Source organism: Neofelis nebulosa, chromosome 10 (assembly GCF_028018385.1).
Source record: "Neofelis nebulosa isolate mNeoNeb1 chromosome 10, mNeoNeb1.pri, whole genome shotgun sequence".
In the NCBI taxonomy this organism is placed as follows: Eukaryota; Metazoa; Chordata; class Mammalia; order Carnivora; family Felidae; genus Neofelis; species Neofelis nebulosa.
Window position 1 is genome coordinate 113,263,763 of NC_080791.1, and position 19,646 is coordinate 113,283,408.

Consider the following 19,646-nt stretch of genomic DNA (forward strand, 5'->3'; position numbering starts at 1 on the left):
GGGGCCCCGGAGCCCTGAATGCGAGCAAGGGCGAGCCATCCGGCGGAGGGCTGGGTGACAGCAGTGAAGGGCGAGCCCCTTCTGCTGAGGCGGGTCAGCGCCAGGGTGGGCTGGAACCGAGGATGTCACAGCCTCTGCGGGACGTGGGAATCCCCGCCGCCCCCCCCCCCCCCCCCCCCCCCCCCGTCACTTCCCAGAGCGTGTGCTGCCTGGTGGCCCAAGCACTGCCAGCTGGTTCAGAGCACGGGCTCCGCGACTCTCCAGGCTGCAGACCTCGGCGCGCCCTTCTCTGCCAGCCATCCGCCGGGCGAGGCGGCATGTGGGGACCCCAGGGGTGGCTCCACACGGAAGCAGTGGCAGCAAGCTGTGGGCTGGTGGGCCAGGAGAGCCTGGAGGTGGAGGACGGGAAGCCAGTGAGCCCCTGACACTCTGGTGCTGAGGACGATGGAGGCTGAGCCCAGAGGAAGAATGAGGAGCGAGTGTCCTGGCAGAGGGCACAGCTTTCCCGAAAGTTTCTGAGGCCAGTGGGCGGAGGAGGGCCAGGAGATAGGCCGCAATTCAGGTCTTACCTTGAGGTTTGGGAAAGATCATATGCCCCTCCCCCACGTGGAGGTGGGGCAGGAGGACAGTGGGGGCCGTGGCCGTACTGGCCTGAGAGGTGGGCAGGGCTGGGGGACAGGGCTGGCGCTGGGCGTGGGTGGTGTGGGGCTGAGAGCAGAGCACCCAGGCTTTAGCCCAGTCGGGGATGGTGGCCGTGCCCTGGGCTCTGGGACTGGGTGGTGGGGAGCACGGTGCACACGCCTCTCTGCTCCCCGACATTGGAATCACGTGGAGGAGGGATGCGTTTGGGAAGCCTTGTCCAGGCCCCTTTCTGAGGGCTGCTTGGGCAGCTGAGCATCCCGGTGGGAGATGGAGTGGAGGGGACCCAGGAGGAGGGGCGCTGCAGGCAGGCAACCCGGGAGCCAGCAGAGGGTTTGCAGAGAGGGCGTGATTTGTAGGGCAGTTGTGGGGGGGGTGTGTGTGGAGGAGGGGTGCTGACGCCTGAGCCCAGGCTCATCTTGGAAACGGAAACAGACCTGGTCTGGGAGCTTATGAGGAAGGCAGAGGGGTCCGCACTTCCGCAAGCTGCGGGGGGTGGGGGAGGTGTCTTCTATGCACACTGAGGTCTGCAGGCCCTGGGGCAGTGGGCTGCCAGCCCAGCCCACCCCCCAGGTTCTGATTCTGCGGGTCTCCGGTGGGCCGGGCAGGTACCCTTCCCACAGCTCCTGGGGAGGAGCTGGGCCACACCTGAGAGGAGGAGGAGGAAGGTGAGGCAGGTTTAAATCCGAAAGCAGGAGCTGGGGAGAGGGGGAGAGGCAGGGAGAGGGAGAGGCGGAGAAGGGGCGAGGCCGTGTCGGGAGTGCAGCTCATTCCCTGTGGTGTTTGTTTTACTACCTGTGCCAAGGGATTACCTGGTTTTCTTGTTTGTGTGGTCTCAGGAAATATCTTAGGAAGACTTCGGCCTTCTAAATTGGAAAAAGCGGATGAGAGATCAGTCTAAACAGTGTGGCCACATAGTGACGTTGTCACGAACAGTAGGGGTCCCTCCCGCGGCGTGTTTCTGGGCGGAACCACAACCTGACCTGGTGGCGGGCGTCCCCTCCACACGGTCACCGCCGTGAGGTCCGTCACCGCAGGTGCGCCTCCAGCCCGGGAGCCTTCTCGTCTGATCTCAGCATCGGGGCCGATAGCCAGACCGCCAGACTGATAGCCGCTCTGGCCCTCGTCCGTGGCCGCTTCAAAGCTGACCTGTGTTTTGCTTGTTTCCTCAAGACAAACTCGGATGCAGCCGCCACAGTTACCGCGGTGCCCGTGCGCCCCTGCGGCCCGGAAGCCCCGCATCCCACTGTGCCGCCCCGGTCCCCCAAGGTCCTTGCCCCGTGACGGCCACGCCGCTCCGGAGGGTAGACTTGAAGCGCCCGTGTAGCTTCTGGGGAAGCTCCTTCGGGAGCCGTCGTGATAGCCACTCCGGGGCGATGGTGATGGCAGTGGCCGCAGACCGACTGGGGGCTGGCTGTGTGCCAGGCTGCGTTTCGAACATTGACAAGCGTGATTTCACTAACACTCAGCAGCTTTACGAGGCGGGTGCTGTTCCGCGCCTGTCGAGCCTGGCCTGGCCCCTGCCCCGCCGCACGAGTTCGAGAGCTCCCGGACTCCCTGGCCAGGGCGCTTTACGGCCAGCCCAGCGGATAGGACACTTGACCCGTTTTTCTCATGTTAAGAACAGTATGTGCTTATTGGAGGAAACGTGGAGAAACCCGCTGATCAGGGTCCCCTGCCTCGGTGTTTGGCGGGAACCTGGGTGATCTTTGGGGGGGAGGGTGACTGTGGCAGTGGGGCCACTCCCCGAGACCCCATGGGCCGGGTCCTCAGAGCCAGCTGCCCAGGTAGAGGAGGGAGAGCAGGGGCGTCTTCAGTGTCGGGGGGGGGGGCACCCTCTGTGTCTCTTTGCTTTGGCAACTCCGGGAGCTGACGCGGAACTGCTTGTGCTCCTTGTGGGTCCGGAGTGAGCGGAAGCTGCGCCCCCTGTAGGTGTGCACCTCTGGGATCGAGCTCTTCCGGGTTAAAAGCAGCCTTAGGCTCCGCCCATGGGAATGTGCTGGGGGTGGGGGGGGGGGGCTGCGTCCGGGAGAGGCCTGCCAGGCCCTGAAACAGCGGCGACCCCCGGCACGTCGCAGGGAGCGCTGCAGTGCGAGCGCGTGTTCCACCGCTGGCTCCCCATTCGCTCAGCACCTGTGTTGAGTATCTAGAATGTTCCAGGCTCCGTTCTAGATGCTGAGGGTATGTGCGGAGTGATTAAAGGGGGGTGTGGGGCAGACGGAAAGAAAGGAGTGGCGGGTTACACGTAAGCGTAAGGAGAGAAAGCAGAAACGAGGTCGGGGCTCTGGTCGGCGGGCAGTCATTTGGAGCGACATCCAGGGAGAGCCGACGGAAAGATGACAGCCAGACAGCAGGGCCCCCAGGAACGGCGGAGCCTGGCCACGTCTGGGGGAGCATTCCAGGCTCTTGTGGAGTGAGCAGGGCCTCATGGGGCTGGACAGGGTGTGCGGGGTGGGGGCAGGAACTGAAGTCAGAGGCCTGAGGGGCCCGTGCGAGGTGGGGTGGTTGGGAGGAGGGGGGTGGGGGATGTGATGTGATCTTGCACTTCTCAGCAGGCCACGCTGGCCACTGTGTTGGGCGACGCCAGGCCGCCCGTGGGGGAGCCTGAGGCACAGAGATTCGGGTATGGGGTAGGCTGGGTCCCCGCGTGGGAGCCACGGGGGGAAGGACTGCATTTCAGGTACATTTGCAGGTGGAGTCCCCGACTGCCCTGTGGCTTGGCTGTGGGCGTTCCTGAGTGTGACTGGTAAGGGGGCAGGACTCCAGTTGAGAGGGAAGGGTGGCCCCTTGTGGCCGCGTGGAGTGGGTGGCCATTCCGTCGGGTTGGCAGAGCCGAGCCCTCCTGGGGGTGCGCTGGGGAAGGAAGCAGGTGGGCTTTTGGGAAAGCCTGCGTTTTTAAGCACAGCGTTCATTTGAGAGCTCGAGGAGGATTTTTCGCCTCGCCGTCCACCCCTTTCCTGTGGGTGGAGAACTCGGGGTTCAGGACATCCGTGAGAAGTGGGCCTTGTTAGGCGCTCCAGCAGCTGCGAAGCGGTGCGGGCCTCCCTCCTTCTGTGGGTCCATCCCACCCCCTCCTCGCTGCCTGCTGATGGCTGGACCTACACGACGGTCCTCGCGTGGCGGAAGCAAGTGGGGCCAGGCATTGGGCCAGGCGGGTAAGCAGGGATGGGAGAGACGAGGGTCAGAGAGGTGGGAGCGTGGCCGTGTAGGGGAGCGTTGCCTCGCTGCCTGCAGCTGTCCTTGCTGTGGGTCCCGCACAGTGACCCAGTGACCTTGTAGTGTCGGGCAGCTGGCCCGGAAGGACAGCCATGCCAAGAGGGAGAGGGGTGGGCTCATACTTTCCCACTCTGAGTGGGTCCCAGGCCGAGAGGGTGTCTGTAGAAGCAAATGAGCCCTGGTCCTTTTTCCACGGTTCCCTCAGAAAATTAAGGTAAAACATCTGGGGTGATCAGGGCTTAGACGCAGCTCAGACCTATGGGCGGGGGTACCAGGCTCCTTCCTGTGGCCAGAGGACCTGTAGCTTAGTGCCACCAGCCTAGCCCCTGCCTCCCTGTTTTGGGGCGGGGCTGGGTCTGTGCCCCTCCTGCTCAGGCTTGGGGCCGCTCCTGACCCTGAGCCCCCCACGCCAGGGATAGACACAGCCGGACGTTAGTTAGGGTGGTAAGGACAGGTTTTGCCCCGTGACTGATAACGGGAGAAGTGACAGGTGACAGAGCCCTGGGGACGAAGAAGGGGGCGGGAGGGTGAGCAGAACTCAGTATTGTGGAGGAGGTGAAGAATCCCCAAGGGTCGTGAGTGTCACAGGCCGCTATGGCCAGCTGCGTCTGCTGGCTGGTGGTGACTGAAGTCCGGGATCTGTCCTCCCACAGAGACTGGAGGCGGGGCCCGTCCTTCCTGACGATGCCGTTTGAGAGGAGTGGCCTTCGGGTGGTTGCGAGTCACTTCTGGCTTGTAGGAGATAAACACCCGAATGCTGCTCCTTTCAGGAATCGCTCTAAGGGAGGGCAGACGGAGCCTGCCGTCAGGTTTGGCATCTCGGGGGGCTGTGGTCCTCCCAGAAACGAGGCCTCCAGCTGCCGGAGACCATGCCGGTGCAGGGGCGCGGCCCAGACTTTCTGCGTCCTGGCCCGCTCGGTGCCCACCGAGACCGGGTGTGCTCAGCCCCCCGCCGCGCCCGGATAGCAGGTGCGCTGCAGAGAAGGGGCTGTGTGTGTGTTCAGTCGTTTTTTTCTTTAGTTGAGGTAAAATTCACCATTGGAATCGTATCGAAAGGGCACAATTCTGTGGCCTTTAGTGCATTTACAATGCCATGCAAGCAGCACCCTTATCCATTTCTGGAACGTTCCCATCCCTGCAAGTGGGAACCCCACCAGCCACCCCCAGTTCCCGCTCGCCAGCCCCGGGAAACCGCTGTCTGCTTCTGCCGTTCCATGGCCGGGAAAGGGTTGACGGGCAGGAGCCTCGTGTCTTCTGGACTCGCGCCCGAGGCCCCCGTCCCCCTGACTGATGCCCTGTGCCTGTGTCTTTGCAGCTCCCGCCTACAGGTCCATCCTGAGCATTAGTGACGAGGCAGCCAGGGTGCAGGCCCTGAACGAGCACCTCAGCACGCGTAGCTATGTCCAGGGGTACTCACTGTCCCAGGCAGACGTGGACGTGTTCAGGCAGCTCTCGGCCCCTCCCGCCGACACGCGCCTCTTCCACGTGGCTCGGTGGTTCAGGCACATGGAAGCGATCCTGGGTGGCGCCTGCGGCAGAGGCGAGCCCTGTGGGCGCCAAGCAAGTGAGTAGCAGAGTCCCCAGCCGTGAGAACGCCTTCTGTCGGGGGCCGCCTGCGAGGTCGGGGCCCCAGAGAAGTGTGGCGCAGGTTGGCCGCAGGGCTGGCTCCCCGCACCCCACGCAAGCACGCGGCCTGGCGGGCGCCCCGGCGCCCCGAGTGGGGGTTAGGACGTGCTGCGCTGAGGAGGCGGCCCTGGCCGACCGGGACCCCCGCGGCCGCCGTGGCGGCCCGTGGTCACGGCGCGGAGCCGCCACGAGAGCGAGCTCCCTGGGCCGGGGGGCCGGGGGGACGCTCAGGCTGCAGCCTGGCCTCTAAAGCCAGCTCCTTGCTCGGCTCACGTCTGACGTGCTGCTGCTGCTTTATTCTTTGCGTGCCTTGCGGGCTGTGTGTGTCCAGCGGATTCGGAACGGGCGAATCCTGAAACGATACCAGTTGGCATTGGGCCATTTGAAAAGCAGAAGAAAGTCGTATCTCAGCCTTGAGCTAAAGTCCGCCACCTGGCTTTAGCTCCAGCCTGTGAGTGCCGGTGCATCTGTGACCGTGTGATGCTGGTTGTTTAGGGATACTTCTGGAAAGTCTTAGGGGCTCGGGCCCTGCGTGGTTTCTCCTCTGCGATGAACCCCAGGGTTCATCTGCCCCATAATCGCCCGATGCCCTCGAGCCGCTTGGCCACCACCCCCTGTGGCTTGGGGCTCTCCTGCTGCTTTGTGGGAGGGATGGGCCGCATGCTGTCCCTGGTGGCCCTGCCAGGCCGGGCAGCCTCCCGGGGAATTTTCCAGGTCTTCAGGTGAAGCATTTGGAGCGTCGCCCTGTCCTGGTCTGCGCTGGGTTCCCTGCGGCAGGGGGCGGCGGTGGGGGCGTCGTCCGTCCTAGAGAATGGCGTGATGTGGGGTCCTTGACGATCCTGCAGCAAACGCCCCGTCCCCAGCATAGGGTGGGTGCTTCATGTGTACGTCATCTCCTCCCTGTGCGTCTGGCACGGTGCCCCGGGTGAGGTCAGTGGCGTCCACTGTGTCCCCTCCGATTCTCAGGTGTCGGGTTGTCCCCTGGGTCCCAGCTCCCAAGACACAGCCTGCCAGAGTGGCGGTCAGGCAGGGTCCGGGGCCCCCAGCCTTGGCAGTGGCCTGGCTTGCGCTCCATCGAGGACCTTGTTGAAAGAAAGGTGCGGACGCGTGTCACCACGGACATCGTGACGTAAAGATGGGCGCCTGCCCCTGCAAACAGCTTTCAATCCGCACAGAGGAAGGCCGCTCGAGACAGAGTGTCACCCTGAGCATTGACGAGGCTGCTCTAGGCCGGCTCGGAGGTGGTGGGGACAGGCACCCTGGATGGCACCCATAGCGTTTCCTGCCTCTGCCCCTTCTGAGTTCCGTCGTGTGAGCGCGGCTGGTCCCAGAACCCTTGGAGGCCGTGTCCTCTCCCACGTCCCTTGGCGGGGGGGGGGGGGGGGGGGGGGGGGATGTAGCTGAGCACTGCAGCCCCCCTCGCTGCCACCAGAATTGAGCATTGCTCCGTCCCTGAGGGCTCTGGAGCCCTGTCCTGGGCGTGTGGTTCCTCTCCAGTCCCTCGATCCCCGGCCCCCGTCCACATTCCCTCCAAGTCTGTTCTGCCAGCGACCGTGACCTGGCTTGTCACTCCTCCTGCCACTAGCCCCATTCTGTCCCAGTGACTTCCGCGGGCCCTCTGTGTCCCTCCCCGGGGCTGTGGGCCTCAACACCCCGAGTACCCTCGCAGGCACGGAGGCTGGGCCTCGGGCGGCCCCACCTCCGTTCTTTCTACCTCCTCCTGGCCCCGTCAGCCTCCTCTCCTGGGCTCCGGCACAGGGGGACCGCCCTGCTCGGGGCCTCACCTGCTGTGTCCCCGAGTCTGGAGGGCTCCACACCCAGCGTGGGACCTTGCCCCTCCTCCCAGTTCCCCCGGGCAGGACCCTCAGGGCGGGCTGGGCGCTGAGGAAGGCCCCATGGCTTTGGGAGCATCACAGTGCAGCTCGGCACCCATGCGCCCGCCCCTGTGCCCCGGGGAAGGGGAATGAGCACAGTGCGGGGAGCCTGGCCGGCCCTGCTGGGGTGCTCTGGAGACCTCCCTCGAGCCTTCTTCAGTGCGTCTCGTAGCGGAGTGTGGTTCTGTCGGGTCCGAGTTTGTCCGCACAGCAGCCCCGTGCCCAGGACAGGGCCTGGAGGGGACTGGGTATGTGTTGGATGAACGAACGCGTGTTCGTTCGGACAGAAGCCAAATGAGAAGTTAATGCCCAGGGAGGCCCCTGCTGTGGCCGAGAGCTGTGTAGAGCGCAGGGAGACACGGCTTGGCGTGGTCAGGTTGTGGAGCGCCGTGGAGGCGGGCCGCTGGTGCTAAGTGAGCCGGGTTGATGCAGGGGGAATGCTGGTGGAGAATTTTCCATATTAAATCAAGGGCCCTTGTGTGACGTCTTCCAATTTTCCCCTTATGCAAGTTCCCATTTGTAAAATGCCGGATTTCCTTGACCCCGCCACCCCATGTGACAGAAGTGGCCCTTCAGGCTGTGGCCAGTCTCCGTGGACTCCACCTTCGGCTGTGTCCTCAGATGGTTCGTGGTCTCGGAAGTGCCTCCGGTGCTGCGAACCCCGAGGCCTCCTGCTTAGCAGTGCGAGCACTGCTGGGTCCCTGGGTCACATCGGTGTGTGTGACAGCTCTGGCCGGTGTCCCCAGTCACCCCGGATGGCAGTGTTGACTCTGTTTCAGGAGCTGGGGGGTCCGAGTGAGGGAGGAGATTAATGGCATCATACACAGCAGGTTGAGTGTCCTTGAGTCACGGACTGAGAGTTTCCTTTGAGGGTGTTTGCTGCCTTTAAAATGAACCTGTAAGACACATACCCGACCTTAACATAAGCCTCGCTGTTTCATTAAGGGTGTGGGCCTCCCCACGCACGAGAATCCGTGGCCACCTCGGTTTGCTGGCAGTTACCCAGAACAAGGAACTCCCGTGGGGCCCTGTCTCCTTCCTCCCGGCTGCCTGCTTCTCTCCCCGCCTGCACGCGTGCACACACACAGGCAGCTGCCTTCTTCCTCCTCTCTCCTCTGCCTGCCAGTTAAGTCAACCTCCGTGTAGCCGATGCGACACGTTGGGCAAATGGCCGTGCCCAGGACTGACTTCTCCGTGGGGCCCATCCTGTGCACCGTGAGCAGGCACCAAGCTGGCCCCGTGGGCGAGGGCCGGGGCGCACAGCTGGCTCGTAGTGCAGGGTGCCAGGTGCCCACGACGGAGCCGCACCCCTTCGGGCTCTCAGGGCCCAGGCTGCGTAAGTGCCGCCTCGTGTCCGGCCGGAAGCCCGGGCCTGGGACACGTGGAGCCGTGGGGGCAGCCCCCGAGACCGTGCTGAGGCGGGGACGGGTCGTGGAGGGCAAGCGAGGGGACAGAGCCGCCCCACGCTGCTTCCAGAGCCGGTCAGGCACCAGTGAGGAGCTCCCAGCCGCACGAGTTTGCTCCAGGGTCGAGTCAGGGGACACCTTTGCCTGTGGTGGGGAGTGGGCCCCAGAATTGAGGGGGAGCCGGCCACTCGTTTGCCCCCGTCTGACAGAGACGGGGCTGGGGCTGGAGGCCGTCCTCTCTGAGTTTCTGCCCCGGCCGGTCCTGTGCTGCCCCGGGAAGTGGCCCATGTCCCTCAAACCCGGGGGGAGGGCAGGGCAGCCCCAGTTACATGCTGCATTAGAGCCCAGCAGCGCGGGGCCCGAGCCCCCTCCTGACCCGCGAGCGGTGGCCGCCGCTGTTGTGCACGTACGTGAACGGGGGGCACGGGTGTGAGGCCCGGCGGGAGCTGGCAGGCGTGAGCACGCCTCGGGGGCCTCCCCAGGCCGTGTTTCCGCTCGTAGCGCAGAATGTGAGCCACGTGGAGAAGGGGTCACGTTGGACCCGGGCGATGCCGGCAGATCCGCTCGTTCGGCCCCTCTGGCGGTGCATGGAGAGCAACACGGTGTTTGCGTTGGAACAGCCAGGTGGTGGCTGCGGTGTGACGTGCGCTTCCGTGACTCTGCACGCTTTCTGCCTTCGCAGGTAAAGGTCGGCGGGGGCAGCCTCAGTGGTCTCCTCCAGCGGGGTCTCCGCCGTGCAAGCTCCGCCTTTACAACAGCCTCACCCGGAACAAGGTCAGGAGGGGCCCCGCGGGAGGGGTGCGGGGAGGGCCGGCCCCGGGAGCCCACGTGCCCTGGTGGAGCCCACGACTGGCGCTGCTGCGTCGGGCTCTGCCACCGGGCAGCTCCTCGCCCCGCGTTCTCCGTGCGGCCCGAGGACAGCTGTCCTCGAGGGGAGGGCCGCCTGCTGGCCCTGCAGCGCCCTGACCACTCCCCCGGCCGCCCAGGCGTAGACGCCCGCGGTCACTCGGAGCCACGCCGAGTGCTGGCCTGCCTTCAGAGGGGACACGTGGCGGCGGCAGGCGCCCCAGCGCCAGCCAAGCCGATGGGCAGAGCGGCGGGCCCGGTGGGCGTTGCCGGGCGCCGACCGGGTTTCGAGGAGGCGGGATCGGATGCCAGTCGAGTGGGGTTTGCTTGGTTGCGGCCACGGCGGGTTAGAATTTTGTCCGTGAGCGCGCTGGCACGCGGGGACACGGGGTCTCGGGGGTTCCAGCCGGAGTAACGGAGCTCTCCCGTCCCTGACGTCTATGGCCTTTGTCAGTAAGACAGACTTGTCCTTGCTGAATTTGTTGTAAACAAACCCCGGCGTCCTCTCTGACGCTGGCTGGGGTGACCCTGCACGGTGCCTCTTACACATCGATGACGGTCGTCCCTTCGTGTTTTACCAAAGGACGTGTTTATACCTCAAAACGGGAAGAAGGTGACGTGGTACTGCTGCGGGCCTACTGTCTACGACGCGTCTCACATGGGGCACGCCAGGTGGGACCCGCTGCGGGCGTCCAGCACGGGCAGGGGGGCGGCCGGGCGGGACCCGCTGCGGGCGTCTGGAGGTGTGGGCCCTGCAGGAGCATCTCTGCCCTTCAGAGATCTCTGCTCTGCTGCAGGGACCCGAGATTCGAGAGGAAAATCAACCCCGAGCCTTTCTTATTTCTAAGATAAAATTTTCATTCTGTAACAAGTAACCCACATCCGTGATAGGAAAGTTGGGGGATGCGGACAGGTGACAGGAATCCTGCCCGGCAGCCGTGTGGCGGGCGTCCCGGCTACGTGTAGACATTTGGTCCCGCGGCTCTGGCGGCAGGCTGGGGCCCCCACGGCGGTCACGGGCCCTGAGCAGGGTGGTGGTGCCATGGGAGCCTTCCCCCGTGGTTGCTCTCGTGGCCGTGGCCCTGGGGGGGGGCGGTGCGTGGCGGGCCGCGGGAAAGGTCTGTCCGTGTGCTCTAGGTCCTACATTTCCTTCGACATCCTGAGGAGAGTGCTGCGGGACTACTTCGGGTTCGACGTGTTCTACTGCATGAACATCACGGACATCGACGACAAGGTGGGGCTCTCACCAGGCCGTTTTCGGAACGGCGGGGGTGGGAAGGAGGAAGTGACGTCGGTGAGTAGAACACGGTGGGCCTCGGCCCCGTACACATCCAGTTAGCGTCGCGGTTTGTACAAACGACGTCCGTCTTCAGATGCGAAGATGCCGCGAGAACCTGAACGACTGGGACCCGGCTGATAAGATGTCAGCCCGAGGTACTTCGTGGCAACGAGACTTCGGGTGGCACGCGATTTTGCGTGCAGCGATGGGGCGGCACGGGGAGGGCAGCCAATTTCCTGAAGATCAGAAAGGTCGCGGGAGGAGGGCGGTGTTCCCCGGCCGCCTGGCGGGGCTCAGAGTCTGCCGGCTTGCAGGGACAAGGGCGCGCTTTGGACGTGACCCCGGTTTCCCTTTCATCTCTCCAGATCATCAAGAGGGCCCGGCAGAACTACTTGTTTGAGCAGTACCGGGGGAAGCAGCCGCGGGCGGCCCAGCTCCTGGAGGATGTTCATGCCGCCCTGAAGGTGGGCCCCCGTCTGTCTGTTCCTTGACTCCTGACCGTCCCTGGCGTGGGGCCTTAGTTGTCCTCAATGAAAGCTAGTGTCATCCGGGCACTGGAGCTCTGGGTCATGTGGTCCCCTGGCCTGTGGGAAAAGTCGCCAGGAAAGACACACTTGGACGGGGCGTGGAGTAGGGGGCTGTGCCTGCCGCTCACGGGAGAATGTCAGAGTTTGTCACGGTGGCGGTAAAGTATGCTTGCCCGTACAATGTCCCTAACGCTCTTGTGTCGTCTGTCTGAGATCACAGCCACATCTGATGATTCTGAGTGTGCGACACGGAAGCCGTCCAAGCCCCTTTCGTTGGGGGCACTGGAAATTTTCAGAATTATTAGCAGAAATTCTTTCCAATTTAATATTTTGAGTAACGGTATCACAAAGTATGGTGCTAACAGGGTAAGGCTAGAATAAGTCGTCTTATTCTCTTTAAGAGTGATTAGTATTTTAGTGACCGTAGCAGTGATCAGCGCTTACGTGCATCATCTCTAGAAGAGAAAGTGGGAATGAAATTAGAGCTTAGTGTCTTAGGCTGACACGGGGCGGGCCCGCCAGGACTTCGCGCCTTTGCGAGGCTCAGTAGTCCCCAGGTGACACCTGAGTGGCCCCGAGCACAGGCGTTTTAACATCAGAGAAACAGGCCGGGGGGGCGCGAGGAGCAGGGTGTCGGGCCGGACCTGTCCACTGCCGGACTTGCCCCTCCTTCGGGGAAGCTAGGACCACGCCCCGGGGACACTTGCAGGGCAGGGGGAGGGACCCTCCTCTCCGGTGAGGCGCCCCCGTGGGCGCGCAGGGGCAGCCTCTGACGGCCCTGCCCTCCCCTGTGCTTGCAGCCGTTTTCAGTCAAGTTAAACGAGACCACGGACCCGGACAGAAAGCAAATGCTGGAGCGCATTCAGCGCGCAGTGGAGCTGGCCGCAGAGCCCCTGGAGAGAGCCGTGCGGGGCGGCCTCCCGGCAGAGGAGGCCGCCCGCTGCGCAGAGGTGAGGTCTCCAGCATGTCCCGCACACCCTGCCCCGAGGTGGCTCGCTGCTCCCGGGTTCCAGCCAGTGCCTCTGCGCGCGGCACCTGGGCCCGGCCACCCCGGGGCCCGAGCAGGCCTCCCCTCACCCCACGCCAGCGTCCTCATGGGCGGGGGGCGGCGCATCGGAGCACGTGCGGAGATCGTTCCAGGGGTTTCTGGTGGCCTCCCCCGTGTTTCTCGGCGGCACCTGCAGAGAGCAGAGTGAGGCTGGAGTTGAACTGGGCTGTGGGGCCCTGTGTGGGTTCCCCGCCGGCCCCGGGGCCTCCCGGGCAGGCTCCTCCGCCCCCTGGACGGGGTGAGGGCACTGCACTGGGGCCCGGGAGGCTGTCACTGCCGGCGCCTCCAGCCTGGCCCTTCTCCTGCACGCTGGCGCCCCCTGCTGGCTGCCCTCTCCATCGCTCGGTGGGACGACTGACAAGGCCATCCCTCCCTGGAGTGGGGGGGGGAGTGGGGGGGCAGCTCAGGCTTTACTTTCACTTTCACATTCTCCCATGGTTCAGATGGCTGGCGTGGCCTCCTGCCGAGCTTAATGAGACAGAGCCTGATGTACACAGGCCTGCAGACCAGCGTTTTTGCGGGGCCTGCTTCCGCCTGGGCCCCTCATCGTAGCTGGCCTTCCTTCGGTGGGCCTTCTGCGTCCGCTGTTTCTCCCTCTCCTGGGATGCCAGTCACGTTTCCTGGTTATGGCAGTGTGACTGGGAATTTTTTCCTTGATTATTCCACCGATACCCTTTTCTTCGAAGAGTACGATAACACAGACGTGACGTAAACCACTTACAGGTGCACAGCTCAGGGGCGCTGAGCACGTTCACGCTGTTGTGCAGCTGTCCCCACCCTCTGCGTCCAGAACTTTCCGTCTTCCCAAACAGAAACTCTGTCCCTGTGAAACACGGGCCCCCTTTTGTCCGTGATGAGTAACGCAGCTGTGAATAGCTGTGTGCAAATATCCCGCCTCGTTCCTTCGCGTGGACACTTCCGGAGCGGGAGTCTGGACTGTTTGGCAGCTAGATTTCAGGGTTCCAAGAATCCGCCCCACCGGTTTCCACAGCAGCATCCAGACCGCGGTTTCTGACCGTTCCCACCAACACTTGTGATTTCCGTCCTTCTGACGGTAGCCTTCCTGATGAGTGGGGGCCGTGGCCCGTGGGGCACTGGGTTCGCACTTCTCTGAGCACCGGTGAGGCTGACCAGCTGACCCTGAGCTGGGAGTCCTTTTCTGTCTGTGGACGCACATTTGCAAGAGTTTCTTTAGGCTGTTCGTCTGGGGTGGAGGTGCCGGGCTGTCGGCCGTGTGTCTGCCTAACCGTCGGGTCCCCAACACCGGCCACGCGTCCGGTGATTCTCCGGAAGGACGCGCGGGACTCGGCGTAGACTTGTCCTCACATCGAAGGGGTCTCACGGGTCTCACGGGGTTGTGGCTGGAGGCGAGGCTTGGGCCGAGTCTGGAGGAATCCACGCACGGGCCTCCCCGGTTCCCGCAGACGCGCGGCTGGCCCTCCCCCACCAGAAAATGCGTGGCCGCCCGCGGGAGATGTTCGTGTGCAGAGAGCCCATCGGACCCTCCATGCCCGAGGCTTCACGGGTGCTGTCCCATCCACCCGGCACCCAGCACGGCTTCCCCCGACCGCGGCTCCCACCCACCAAGTCTCCGACTCCAGAAACGAGCAGGTTTATGTTTTGCGTCAGCCACACTGTTCGCTCGATGACACAGAGTGGTCCCGGTGTCCCCGCCTCTCCGTGCAGGGACGTTTTCCTGCAGACTCAGCCGGGGCCGCCCTGCCCGCGGGCCTCTCCAGGGGGGCTGGCAGCTGGGGCCTGCCGTGCAGTAACGCTTCCCTAAGTGTCTGTGTCCTCCCGTGTCTGCGACACGTGTCAGCTGTTGTGCACCAGCACTTGGGGTTGCCGGGTTCCTTTCACGGGTGGGATAGGAGCCGGCACGTGACGTGCTCGTTACTGTAGTTTGGATCCGCCTGTGTCTGACCTCTTGCGAGATGGCCTTTCCGTGTGCTCTCTTGACGGCCGTGATTCTGGGCACAGGTCTTCTGCCCCATTGTCCACCTGGATTTCTGTCTTCTTACGGGTTTAAAAGCGTCCTTACTCCTGGACACTAACCCCTCATCATCTAAATACGTGGCAAACGCTTTCTCCCAATTTCTGGCTCTTCTTTTCACTTTCTTTCAGTAACAGAGGGTCTTAATTCTGACACAGTCAAACGTATCAGCTTTTTAAATGCTCCTTTGTGTTCTGTGTCAGGTCTGAGCATGTGGTTGCCCAGGTTCTCCTCTGTTGGCCATGCCACCCACCCTGTGTGAGCATCTCACCAGCTGTCCCTGGCGTCGGGGAGGGAGGAGGTCTAGGCTCGTTTGTGCTGTCTCTTTCTTCCCGTGTGTTTTCGATCCTCTGCTTGTCCAGGCCCATGGGGGGCCCGGGTGGGATCTTAACCTTCATAGGGAGGCGTCTTTTCAGACGGGTCGGTCCCCTCCATTCTGTCTTTCTGTTTCGTCTGTTTCTTTAAAGACCTGGTGTTTAGAGCAGTTTGAGGTTCCCGGCAAGACTGAGAGGAGGCACGGAGATTTCCCACGGGGCCTTCCCCTCCAGCCCCGCCTCCTCCACTGTCAGCACATCACCCGCAGACGCGTCGTCGTCACCGAGAACCCACAGCAGACACGGGTTCTGTCCTGGGCGGGGGGTGGGTGCGTGTTCCATGGGCGTGGACGGATGTGCAGTGGTGCACACATCTACTCCAACGTCAGGTGGAGTGGTTTCCCTGCCCTGGGCATGCCGTGCGCCCCACCTGCACGTCCCTCCCTGTCCCCAGCCCCTGGAAACCACTCGTCTGTCTGCGGGCTCCGTGCGTTTCCCTTTCCAGAACGTCACAGAGTTGGCATCGCACCCCATGTGGCCTTCTCAAATTGGCTCTTGTCACTGAATCTACATGTCGGGGTCATCCACGCGTCTCACGTCCTGAGAGCTCGCGTCTCTTGGGCGCGGGGTAAGACTCCGTCCGCTGGACGCCCCACAGCTGGTTTATCCGCCCACCTGTCGAGTGCACCTTTGTGGCTTCCGAGGTTAGGCAGTTGTGAAGAAGCTGATAGAAACGTCCACCTGCAGGGTTTCTTGTGGACGTGAGTTTCCGGCTCCTTTGGGCAAATACCAGGGGTGTGGCTGCTGGATCCTAGGAGCATGCTCCGTTTTGCAAGAAACCAGCACACCGTCCTCCAGAGTGGCTGCTCCGCCCCCGATCCCGGCAAGAGGGAGTCCTTGCTGTTCTGACTCCCCAGCATGGCGTGTGTGTGTGCGTTTTGGCCCTTCTGACAGGCGTGTGGTGGTATCTCACTGTTGGGGTTTGCGTTCCCCCGACGGCATCGGTGGGGAGCACCTTCCCACGTCCTTCCCTGTTTGCCATATGAGTCTCTTTGGCGACGGGCCTGTCGAGGTCTTTGACTCAGTCTTCATCGAGTTGTTTGTTTTCTTACTGTTGAGTGTGCACATTTCGGATAAGAGCCCTTTATCAGTTGTGTCTTTGGCAAGTAGTCTCTCCTAGTCTGAGGCTCGTCTTTTTGTGTTCTTGCTGTGGTTTTCCTAGAGCAGAACTTTGTGATCTTAAAGTTCAGCCGTCGGCACACCACTTCCTTTCCTTTTTCTTTGTTTTTGTTTTTGTTTTTTTTTTTAAATGCTCTTTAGAGAGCGGGGAAGAGAACGGGTGGGGGAGGGGCAGAGAGAGAGGGAGACCCAGAACTCAAAGCGGGCTCCAGGCTCTGAGCTGTCAGCCCAGAGCCCGACGCGGGGCTTGAACCCGAGAACCGTGAGATTGTGACCCGAGCCGAAGTCGGATGCTTAACCGACTGACCCACCCAGGTGCCCCACTAATATTTTATTAAGGATTTTTGCATCTATGTCCATGAGAGATACTGGTCTGCAGTTTTCTTTTCTTGCAATGTCTTTGTCTGTGTTTGGCATTAGGGTAATGCTGTCCTCGTGGAATGAGTTAGGAAGTAGTCTGTCTGCTACTTTCCTCTGAAAAACTGTAGAAAATTGATATAACATGTTCCTTCGATGTTTGATAAAATTCACCAGTGAACCCACCTGGGCTGGGTGATGTCTATTTTGGAAAGTTACAAGTTATTGATTAAATCTCTTTAATAGACATAGGATACAGGCTTTTTTCGGATTGTGTGGATCATCTTGGGTGAGTTTTGGCAACTTCTGTCTTTCAAAGAATTGGTCCATTCATCCAGGTTTCAAGTTTGGGGGCACAGAGTTGTATACAGTGTTACTTTATTCTGCTTTTAGTTTTCATGGGGTCTGGAGTAATGTCCCTCTTTCACTTTGAGTCCTAGTATTGTGTCCTCTCTTTCTTCTTAAGTAGCTTGGCTAGAGGCGTATCAGTTATATTCATTTCCCCAAAGAACTAGTTTTTGGTTTCGTGCATTTTTTCTGTATGGAGTTCCCGTGTTCTGCTTTAATTTTTATTATTTCTTTTTTCCACTTTGGACTTAATTTGTTCTTTTGCCAGTTTGTTAGGTGGAAGTGTAGATGATTAATTTTAGACCTCTTTTTCTTCTCTGATCTACGCACCTAGTGTTACAAATATCCTCTAAGCACTGCTTTTGCCATATTTCACAAATTTCGGTACACTAATTTAGCTCATTTAGCTCATTTCATTTTTTTTTTTTTCATTTAGCTCAAAAACTTTTTATTTATTTAAAAAAATTTTTTTTTACATTTATTTATTTTTGAGAAACAGAGTGAGACAAAGCATGAGTGGGGGAGGGACAGAGAGAGGGAGACACGGAATCCGAAGCAGGCTCCAGGATCCGAGCTGTCAGCACAGAGCCCGAAGCAGGGCTCCAGCCCACAAACCGTGAGATCGTAACCTGAGCTGAAGTCGGACGCTCAACCGACTGAGCCCCCCAGGTGCCCCTAGTTCAAGACTTTTAATTTTTTCTTGGGATAACCTTCTTTGGCCCATGTGTTCTTTAGAAATGTGTTCTCTGATCCCCATGTATTGTGGGGTTTTCCAGCTCTCTTTCTCTTACTGGTTTCTAGTTCAGTTGCACAGTGGTCCGAGAGCAGACACGGTGTATGATTTCCGTTCTTTTGAGTTTGTTCGGGCGTGTTTTACAGCCCGGCCTGTGGTCCGTGTTGGTGAACGCTGCGTGTTCTGCCTGCTGTCGGACGAAGTGGTCTGTGGACGTGCATTGGGTCCAGCCGAATGATGGTCGTGTTGAGTTCATCCGCCTCCTTACCCATCTCCTACTGCTGGGTCCGTCCCCTTCGGAGGGAGGCGTGTTGAAGTCCCCAGCCACCTCTGCGGATTCATCTGTTTCTCCTCGCACTTCTGCTCGCTTCTGCCTCGTGTGGTCTGACGCCCTGCCCCGGGCCCGCACACCGTAAGCACGGTCGCCCTGTAGAACTGACCCGTTCGTCCTGCCACGTCCTTCTCTATCCCTGACGACTCTCCTGGCTTCGAAGTCTGCTTTGTCTGAAGGGAGCTACTCCTGCTTTATGTCACTGATTTGCACCGTGGTCGCGCAGTCCATTTCCACCGTCCGTTTGCTTTTGATTTGTACATGTCTTTTTACTTAAAGCGGATTCCTTGCCGACAACTGAGAGTTAGGTCTTGGATTCTGATCCACTGTGACGATCTCTTTTAATTGGTGCGTTTAGACCATTGACATTCAAAGTGATGTTGATGTAGTTGGGTTCTTATCCACGCTGCTGTTTTCTCTCGTTGCCCTCGTTCTTTGTTCCTGTTTTGTCTTCCACTCCTTGTCTGTCTTCCATGGTTTTAGGTGAGCATTTCACATGATTCTGCTTTCTCTCCTTTTCCCGCATACCTAACGCTTGATTTTCAGTGGTTGCCCTAGAGTTTGCGATATACACTTACGACTAATCCCACTTTCAAACACACTGTACCCTTCGTGGTCATAGGAGCGCCCTGCAATAACGAGATGACCCCAGTTCCTGCTTCCTGCCCCTGTGTCGTGGCCATCACTTGTCTTAGCTGTCTGGAAACACGGAGGGCGCTGTGTCTACTCAAACGGGTACAGAAGTGTGCAGGTGGATGCGTTCCCACTGCCGTCGTTTTGAACAAGCTGTTCTCTGTTGGATCAGTTAAGAGAAATAGAAGTTCTGGGGCACCTGGGCGACTCAGTCGGTTGAGCAGTCCGACTCGTGATTTTGGCTCAGATCGTGGTCCCAGGGTCGTGGGATCGAGCCCCACGTCTGGCTCTGCGCTGACAGCTTGGAGCCTGCTTGGGATTCTCCCTCTCCCTTTCTCTGCCCCTCCCCTGTTCACGTGCGTGCTCTTTCTCTCCTCTCTCTAAAACATAAATAATAATAAATTGCTTTTATTTTACCTGCGCTTAATTCTTTCCGCGATGTTCTTTCTGACTTTATGTAGACCCAAGCTTCCAACCTCTGTTACTTCCGTCCTCTCTAAAGAGCTTCTTTGGATATTTCTTGCAAAGCAGGTCAGCTGGCAACACGTTCCCTTGGGTTTTGTTTCCCTGAGAGTTTGGTTTCCCTTTGCTTTTGCAGGCTGACGTCACAGGGCACAGAATTCCCGGGTGGCAAGCGTTTTGTCTCAGCACTTAAATATCCCCGTCCTCCTTTGCTTGCACGGAGTGTGAGGACAAGTCGGGCGCAGTGCTCACCTCTGCTCGTCTACCGGCGAGGTGTTTTCCTCTGGCTTCTTTCGGGATTGCGTCAGCTTTGATGGGGTGCGGCCCGAGCTTGGCGTGCCTGGGTGTGGCGTTGCGGTGTTTCTCCTGCCCGACGTCTCGGGGACTCCGTGCGCCTGCGGTTAGGGTCCGACACGAGTGGGGCGCTCTCACTCGTTCGGGAGTCCGATGTTTCTCCCACCCTTTCCCTCTGCTGTCCCCGTGACGCACGTGTGGCACGTCTATGGTGGGCCCGGGTCCTCGGCTACCCTGTTCGGTTTTGTTCACTCTGTGAAAATGAAGCCTTTCTAATTTTCCGTTTGGGGGGTTTCTCTTCTGTTGTCCTCAAGCCCCGAGATTCTTCCGCCGGCCGCGTCCAGTCTCCCGATGACCCCACAAGGACAGTCTTTGTTTCTATCACGCTGTGGTGAATCCCCGACGTCTCCTGCCCGTTCTCTCAGGACTTCCTTCTCTCTGCTCACCTTGGCCCTCTGTTCCTGCGCATGGTCGGCCGCATCCATCGGAGCCCTGAGCGTATTAATCCCAGTAGTTTTACCCCCGGGTCTGCCAGCCGCCC

The 19,646-nt window shown here is 60.7% G+C and overlaps 1 protein-coding gene across 4 annotated transcripts in view; it reads left to right on the forward strand.

Annotated features, from left to right (window-relative positions):
- The window catches only part of CARS1 (cysteinyl-tRNA synthetase 1), a 44,681-nt gene that overhangs the window by 3,093 nt on the left and 21,942 nt on the right, over nucleotides 1-19,646 (forward strand). For 3 of the 4 annotated variants that reach the window (XM_058690005.1, XM_058690006.1, XM_058690007.1), the window contains 6 exons: nucleotides 5,171-5,419; nucleotides 9,444-9,535; nucleotides 10,191-10,279; nucleotides 10,745-10,841; nucleotides 11,252-11,350; nucleotides 12,214-12,363. In XM_058690005.1, coding sequence (XP_058545988.1) covers nucleotides 5,171-5,419; nucleotides 9,444-9,535; nucleotides 10,191-10,279; nucleotides 10,745-10,841; nucleotides 11,252-11,350; nucleotides 12,214-12,363 — 776 coding nt within the window. Of the gene's footprint in view, nucleotides 1-5,170; nucleotides 5,420-9,443; nucleotides 9,536-10,190; nucleotides 10,280-10,744; nucleotides 10,842-11,251; nucleotides 11,351-12,213; nucleotides 12,364-19,646 lie in introns of those variants that run through there. The other variant, XM_058690008.1, reaches the window with a different exon arrangement.